Source organism: Zalophus californianus, chromosome 13 (genome assembly GCF_009762305.2).
Source record: "Zalophus californianus isolate mZalCal1 chromosome 13, mZalCal1.pri.v2, whole genome shotgun sequence".
NCBI classification, from domain to species: domain Eukaryota; kingdom Metazoa; phylum Chordata; class Mammalia; order Carnivora; family Otariidae; genus Zalophus; species Zalophus californianus.
The window spans coordinates 6,820,580-6,827,866 of NC_045607.1; the positions used below are offsets into that span (position 1 = coordinate 6,820,580).

Sequence of the window (7,287 nt, forward strand, 5' to 3'; positions counted from 1 at the left end):
GGGGTCGGCAGGTGAAAAAGGAGGTGCCGCGTGGCCGGGAGTGGGGAGTTGCGTGCACCTGCCGCAGGTGAGGCCCAGCCGTGCGGAAGGGGGAGGAGCCGTCGCCGGCGCACTCAGGTGAGCCGACCCCCGGCTCCCAGGAGCTAGGCCGAGGGCGGCTGCGGGCTCCAACGTGGCGGCTCCGAGGCGACCCAGGGTGCACGCAGCGGCCCCAGCGGCTCCGAGTCCCGCGCCGCACGGCAGCCCCAGGAGAACATTCGAGGCAGCCGCGGCGTTGGAGGCCCGGGGTCCGTTCGGTATTTGAATAGCACAAAGGAACCGCCTTGGTCTGATTGGCTGGCCGAGTGGCCCCGGGGCGGGCAGCGCCTGTCACTCGGGAGGCTCCGAGTACTCCTATTGGCGCATGAGGTGTGGGGCGGGGCCCGGACGCCCGGCTAAATAGCTGGGGCCCGGGCCGGCCGAGGCTCATTGCTTTGGCGCCGACTGGGGAGCACGAGCCCGCGGGTGGCGCGCAGCGCATGGTGGCGGCTCCTCTCGGAGCGCAGCCGACCCGCTGACCCGGGCTCCGCTTCCCCTGCCCAGCGCGCCCCGGCAACCGGCTGGAGGCCGAAACAACAGCAGCCTCAACAGCAGCAGCGGCCGCGGCTGCTCCGCCGCCACCGTCTCCGCGGGAGCATGGAGTGCGCCCTGGACGCCCAGAGCCTGATCAGCATCTCCCTGCGCAAGATCCACAGCTCCCGGACCCAGCGCGGCGGCATCAAGCTGCACAAGAACCTCCTGGTGTCCTACGTGCTCCGCAACGCGCGCCAGCTCTACCTGAGCGAGCGCTACGCCGAGCTCTACCGGCGTCAGCAGCAGCAGCAGCAGCAGCAGCAGCAGCAGCAGCAGCAGCAGCCGCCCCACCACCAGCACCAGCACCTCGCGTACGCGGCGCCCGGCATGCCGGCCAGCGCTGCCGACTTCGGCCCGCTCCAACTTGGCGGCGGCGGGGACGCGGAGGCGCGCGAGCCGACCGCCCGGCACCAGCTGCACCAGCTCCACCAGCTCCACCAGCTGCACCTCCAGCAGCAGCTGCACCAGCACCAGCACCCGGCGCCCAGGGGCTGCGCGGCGGCGGCGGCCGGGGCGCCCGCGGGCGGCGCGGGGGCGCTCTCGGAGCTGCCCGGGTGCGCCGCGCTCCAGCCGCCGCACGGCGCGCCCCACCGCGGGCAGCCCTTGGAGCCGCTGCAGCCGGGTCCTGCGCCGCTGCCGCCGCCCGCGCCCGCCGCGCTCTGCCCGCGGGACCCTCGCGCCTCCGCCGCCTGCTCCGCGCCCTCCGCGCCCCCAGCGGCCGCCCCTCAGGCCGCTGCTGGCGCCTCCCCGCCCGCCTCCCCGGCCCCCGCCTCCTCCCCAGGCTTCTACCGGGGCGCGTACCCGGCCCCCTCGGACTTCGGCGTGCACTGCAGCAGCCAGACCACCGTCCTGGACCTGGACACTCACGTGGTGACCACGGTGGAGAACGGCTACTTGCACCAGGACTGCTGCGCCTCCGCCCACTGCCCCTGCTGTGGCCAGGGCGCCCCAGGACCCGGCCTGGCGTCCGCCGCCGGCTGCAAGCGCAAGTATTACCCTGGCCAGGAGGAGGACGAAGACGAAGAGGAGGACGCGGGCGACCTGGGAGCCGAACCCCCCGGGGGCGCCCCGTTCGCCCCCTGCAAGCGCGCCCGCTTCGAGGACTTCTGCCCGGACTCGTCCCCGGACGCGTCCAACATCTCAAACTTGATCTCCATCTTTGGCTCGGGCTTCTCCGGGCTGGTGAGCCGACAGCCGGACTCCTCCGAGCAGCCGCCGCCGCTCAACGGGCAGCTGTGCGCCAAGCAGGCGCTCGCCAGCCTCGGCGCCTGGACTCGAGCCATTGTCGCCTTCTAGGGACCCCCGAGGGCACGGGGACCCGGGGCCCCGCGGGGCTGGGGCCAGACAAAGACTCGGCCAAGGGGCGAGAGGAGGGAGCGAACGGGCGCCTGGCCACCCGGGGCTGAGCTGGGAGCGAGCAAGGGGAGGCGGCTGATGTTTTATAAATTGTAAAATAAAAAAAAAAAAATCTAAGATGTTGGACTTTATTTTTGCAGAGAGAAAAAGCGCCTATTTAAGTATGCTTTGTGTTTCTCCTACTCTTTTTTTTTTTTTTTTCTTTTTATTGTAGTGATTGCAGTGGTGTTTAGCGAGGAGACAGCCACGTGAGGGAGGGCTGCTGCCCGGAGGAGGTGCCGGGCAGCCGGGGGCGAGGCAGGACGCCCGGGCTGCCGGGGCGCGCCGGGGGCGCAGCGCAGGAGGGCGCGGGGCCCGGGACGCCGATTCCAATCATTTGTCAGACCCGGGAAGCCCGGCGCTCGGTTCTCCCGAGTCCCTCCGTGGGGTAAGGAATGGGTCTTGTGAAATCCTGAGCAAAAACAAAGGCAAACTCTCTATCTCCGAAAGGGACGTTTGGGTCACATTTCCTCTCTGGGGGCGGCCTCCAAAGTTCTCAAAATGAGAAGGCAGAAATGAAAACACTTCAACTTTTTTTTTTCTTTCTTTCCCGGGGCGGGTGTCTTGAACCCCTCCTCTCCCCGCCCTTCTGGCTTCGCTCTCTTCCCCTCCTCCACCAGTCTCCCGGACTCGGGGGTGGCGCCCGACACCCCGACACTCCCGGACACCGTTTGGGGAAGGGGTGGGGGGCGGGCACGGCGGACTACATTTCCCATCATGCCCAGCACTGCGGTCCTCACTAAACAAAAAAGGAAGTCGATTCCTTCACCTGGATCCCGGGCGGCCCCGAGGGAGGGAGGGGCCGGGACCGCCGACTGCGTTGGAGACTTTTCACTAAGTTCCCGGTCAGATGTGGTGTTTGTGTGTGTGCTTCTAAGTTGCACTGTCCTGGTTGAGGCTTCGGTTGCATTTCATGAAACCAGCATTGTTCGAGGCTGTGAGAACCCTGTCCTGTGTCTTCAGCTCGATAGATTTTGTTTAATTTAAAGCCTTTTGTTGTAAAAAGGTGGGGTTCATCTGCAGCCCCTCTGGGTCTCTGCCATCAGCACCATGTGGACTCCAAAACAAGTTGCCAACCCTTCCTTTCTTGGCCCTTCTCCCTCATTCTTCTGTATTTTTGTGCATACTGAATTGTATATCACCGGGTAAAACTGTTCAGATGATTTGTTTAAATTTATAATCTTAATAAAAAGTCGATTATAGCGGATGGTGGTGTCTTGTTTTCGGATAGGCCTGGAGGTGGTGGGGAGAACAGGGGGAGGTAGGGAAAGACCCCTACCCCCATGCAAATCTCAGCTCTCCGGGGCCTGGGCGGGCTGGATCTGCCCACATCCGCAGGGCCGGGGGTGGGAGCGGGATTGGGAGTGGGGGAATGTTGGTTGCTGGGGATGAAGCTAGTGCTGTACGCCTCCCGGGCCGCCCTCCCCAGAGGGGCCTGCCCGCCACGGGAACGGCCACCCCCGGGGTCTCCAGCAGAAAGCCAAGCCTGCCTTCAGCACATTTCCTGCCCAGCCAGGGGCTCAGGGCCTGGTGGGCCTCAAGTCTGAGCTCTCTGCGGCCGGGAAAAGCAGCGAGGGACGCCGGGGGGCTTCTGGGCCACCCACGCTCCCCGCCCCGCGCCTCCGCCCGCTCGTCCGCACGTCTCGGGCTGCAACTTGGGGAAGTTTTTTCCTTTTCCTTTTTTTTTTTTTTTAAGTTGAGTTTGTTATCACTGCTCGGTGCCACTTGGTGGTGTGCTGGCGGCGTCTCCCTCCCTCCTCGCGCCCCTCCCCTCTCCCTCCCTCCTCCCTCCCGCCTGCCTCTCTTCCCTCCCCAGTGGATGGAGGCAGGAAGGCTCCAGGCGCGCTCTCCCCTCTGACCACCTACGGAATGACCTCAGAATGGGAGAATGTGCCAAGGCCCCGAGGAAGCTCGCGTTCTCCCCACTGGAACCAAATTCACATCTGGAGCCGTGGCTCAAGCCCGGGGGCGCGCGGGGTGGTTCCAGCTTTGCAAATAGGGGATAAGGAAGAAAGCCTGAAGAGAGGAAAAAAAAAAAAAAAGGCAAGAAAGGAAAGGGAAAAAAAAGGCAAAGTGGCAGCTTGCTCTGTTGTTTGACAGTGTCTCTCGGTGGCCCTCTGTCTCTGACCGTCTCCCCAGTGTTCCCGCGCTCGCTTTCTCACCCCTGCGCTCCCCTTTCCGGCGCAAGCCACCCCGCAGGACGACTCGCGCCCCCCGCTCAGCCTTCACGCCTCCAGCGGTGACTGGAGGGGCCGCCGCCGAGAGGCCCCACCCCAGACTGAGAGGAGGACGCCTGCCAGTCCCAGGGGCCCGCTCGGCTCCGGGTCCCCGTGTCGCGCGAGGCTTAGTACTCGGGGACACTCCAGAGCGCTGGGGGCCGCGAAGGTCCGGGATGGGGGTGGGGAAGAGAAAGACTACGGAGGCGTGAGTTACGGGGAGGAACGGCACCTTCACCCGCCGTCCCCCCCCCCCCGAAGGGCTGTTTTCTCGGCCTCCCACGGGAAGAGTCTGGAGCTGCTAGGGAGGGGGAACAGTGTGTCTCCCCGCTCCCCATTTTTTCCCTGCAAGTACGAGGAATAGATGTTTAATGCACGGTTTTGCTTCAATCCACCAAGCCAGTTGCCAGAGCTCCCCCTAGCGCCACTTCCCGGGCGCTGCAGCGGCTGCGACTGGGAGTGGGCGAGGCACAGCCCGGGGCGGCGGGGCTGCGGCGGGGAGGGGGCCCGCTCTGCGCCCACCTGGGGCGCAGCGTCGCGTCCGATCCAGCCCCGGCTGGAGCGGGAGCCCGGGGCCACGTGCGTCCCCATTCCAGGCCTGCGTCGAGGAGGGGGCACGTGGTCTGTCGCCTTTGTTGGGAGCGCCGAACCGGGCACAGGAAGGGACCGGCCAAAGGGCTTGGGATCCCCCCATACGTCGCCCGGATGCCTACGGCAGAGGAGTGTGGGTGGTAAGCTGCTAAATAAGAGCTCTGAACCCAGCAGGACCCCGGAACCTGCGTTCCCCACCCTTTTGCCAGGCTAATGAGCTTCAGCAATGCCAGGAGACTCAGGCACATTGGGATCTAATTGGCGGAGGGATGGGAATGGAGGGCTCTGAGCATCCAAAAGGGAGATACCCTTCCCCCTTCCCCCGTTATCTTTTCAGGGCCCAGACGTCCACGCAAAGGGTTAATGCCCTGACCATAATAATACGCAGTGACCCAAAACACAACCCACTGGCCATCTACATCTCACGCTAAGACATTCCGTACAAAACAGTAACACAGGTACTTGCTACTATGCTGCATATCACACGGGGGCCACACCCGACCACACTGTCCCCAACACAAGACACTCTAAGCAGCATCTTCGTTCCACTCAAACCCCTAGGGTATCGCACAGCCAGCAGCATGCCCGCCCAGAACATCCTGAGAGACTAATATTCCTGTTCATAGCACAAGCGAAAGGCTGGGGGGTGGGGGGGTGGATTCCTGGCCATGACAGTCCTCGGAAAGATGGAAGGGGGCAGGCACTCAGTCCATCCAGAAGTCCATAGACCAGGATCCACAGACAAACCCCTCTTTCTCCAGTAAAAAGACCAAGCCAGACCCCACAAGAGCCCCCAGGCAGGAGTTGGGATGCTGGAGGTAGGGAGAAGAGAAGAGATTGGGGGACCCAGGGAGTGGTGGGGGGAGCTTCCAGAGGACAGCAGCTCTGGAAGCCAGAACTCACTCATCCCATCCCCCCAGGTTAAACAGCACTATCACCACTACCACCACCCCTCACACACACACACACACAAACACACACACACATTTCCCCCAGCTCCTAGAACACCGCAGGTCCTGCTGCCCTTGATACATGGTGTAGGGTTCAGCCAGGCTCCACGCTGTGCTCCCAGCAATGTGGGGCTGCTGGGATGACAGCCCGGATCCTCAGGGAGCTGCAGGCTGCCCTCCAGAGAAGCCAGGGGCTGGGGATGCCCTGGGTTCCCATGAGAGCCACTGTGCAGGGCGCTAAGATCTGAGTGCTTTTATCTGGTGATTGTGTGTGTGCACGTGTGTGTATGTCCATGGTGTTCCTCTGGTGCAGGGCATGCACACCAAGAGCTGTGTGTTTCTGCATCCCCACTCACTGGCCACATATATTTACAGAGCATCCACTTGGTGCCCAGCCTGTGCAGAGCACTGAGCTGACCATTGCAAAAGATACAGCAAATAAAAGAAGAGCAAATCCCTCTTTATGGACTCACTCGTTTGATTTTCTCTGAGATAGATACTATTAGCATCCTTGTTTTAGAAATGAGAAGACTTGCCCAAAGTCACACAGTTAAGAAGTGGCCAGTCTTCCTATTGGAGTGCAGAGTCTAGTGGGAAGGAATTTACAACATATTACACTGTGAGCCGGCAAAGGGCCCTGATGTGGTCTAAACAGTAATATAGATAAATTCCAGCTGAGCCTCAACTAGCCGGTTCGGTGCACCCCCGCCTCCTACCGCTTCATTGCTTTATGCTCTGGGACCCTGGGCAATGCATCAACGGACACACAGGACCCACCTGTGTGTCTGTGTCCCACCCCACCCAGGGCAGGGACTAACCTAGTCCTGGTATTTTTCAGGACCCTTATCGTAGGGGACAGCAACCTTACTGGAACCAGCTTGGGCAAAAGGTGGTTAGAGATGACCACTCCCCTACTGCAGACCCACTTCTCCACACAGCTGTAGACGGCAGCTCCTGGCTTCGCATCTCGTAGCTTTGCCATCCAACAGGGTCTGTCCTCTTCTCTTATTCTTAACTGAGAAAATCTCAAGGAAGGATGCTGTCACATCCCAAAGCTGTGTCCCGTGCCAAACCTCTGGCTAGGGTTGGAGGGCGGTTGGAGACCCAGGGCAGAGGCATGGCAGCTTTGGGGCGTGGTGAGTAAGTGCAACCAACACAGCTCTGAGGGAAGAAGGTTCTCCTTGATCCTAGCCAGGATAACAAGGCTCCAGGGCCATCTGGTACCTCCCAGGTTTGCCACTTAGGCAAGGGGAGCGGAGGCTGCGGCCCCCAGGACAGGGGCAGGCTTCTTCCAGCAGGCTCCATGGCAGGGATAGTGACAAGGGCCACTGGGCTGGAGCTCTTTTGTGGCCCCAGAAGGCACTCCCAGATACAACAGCAAAGGCTTTGGGAGGGGGAAGCCGGGGTGATGAAGGGGTGCTGGCCAGCGGGATGGAGAGGGTGGGGCCATGCCCTGGTTATCGTGCCCACCTTTGTACCCCCAGCTGGTGCAGTCTGGGGACATCTGGGGTATGGGTAACATT

At 62.3% G+C, this 7,287-nt stretch overlaps 1 protein-coding gene across 1 annotated transcript; it reads left to right on the plus strand.

The window, feature by feature from the left end:
* The first annotated feature begins 483 nt into the window (after positions 1–483).
* Positions 484–3,208, plus strand: IER5L (immediate early response 5 like). The gene has a single exon (XM_027615794.2). It carries the CDS (start codon positions 676–678, stop codon positions 1,906–1,908), a length of 1,233 nt encoding a protein of 410 aa, XP_027471595.2. The 5' UTR covers positions 484–675; the 3' UTR covers positions 1,909–3,208.
* Positions 3,209–7,287: the final 4,079 nt, after the last annotated feature.

Coding starts and splice junctions, on each gene's coding strand:
- IER5L (XM_027615794.2), top strand. CDS start 676: ATGGAGTGCGCCCTGGACGCCCAGAGCCTGATCAGCATCTCCCTGCGC.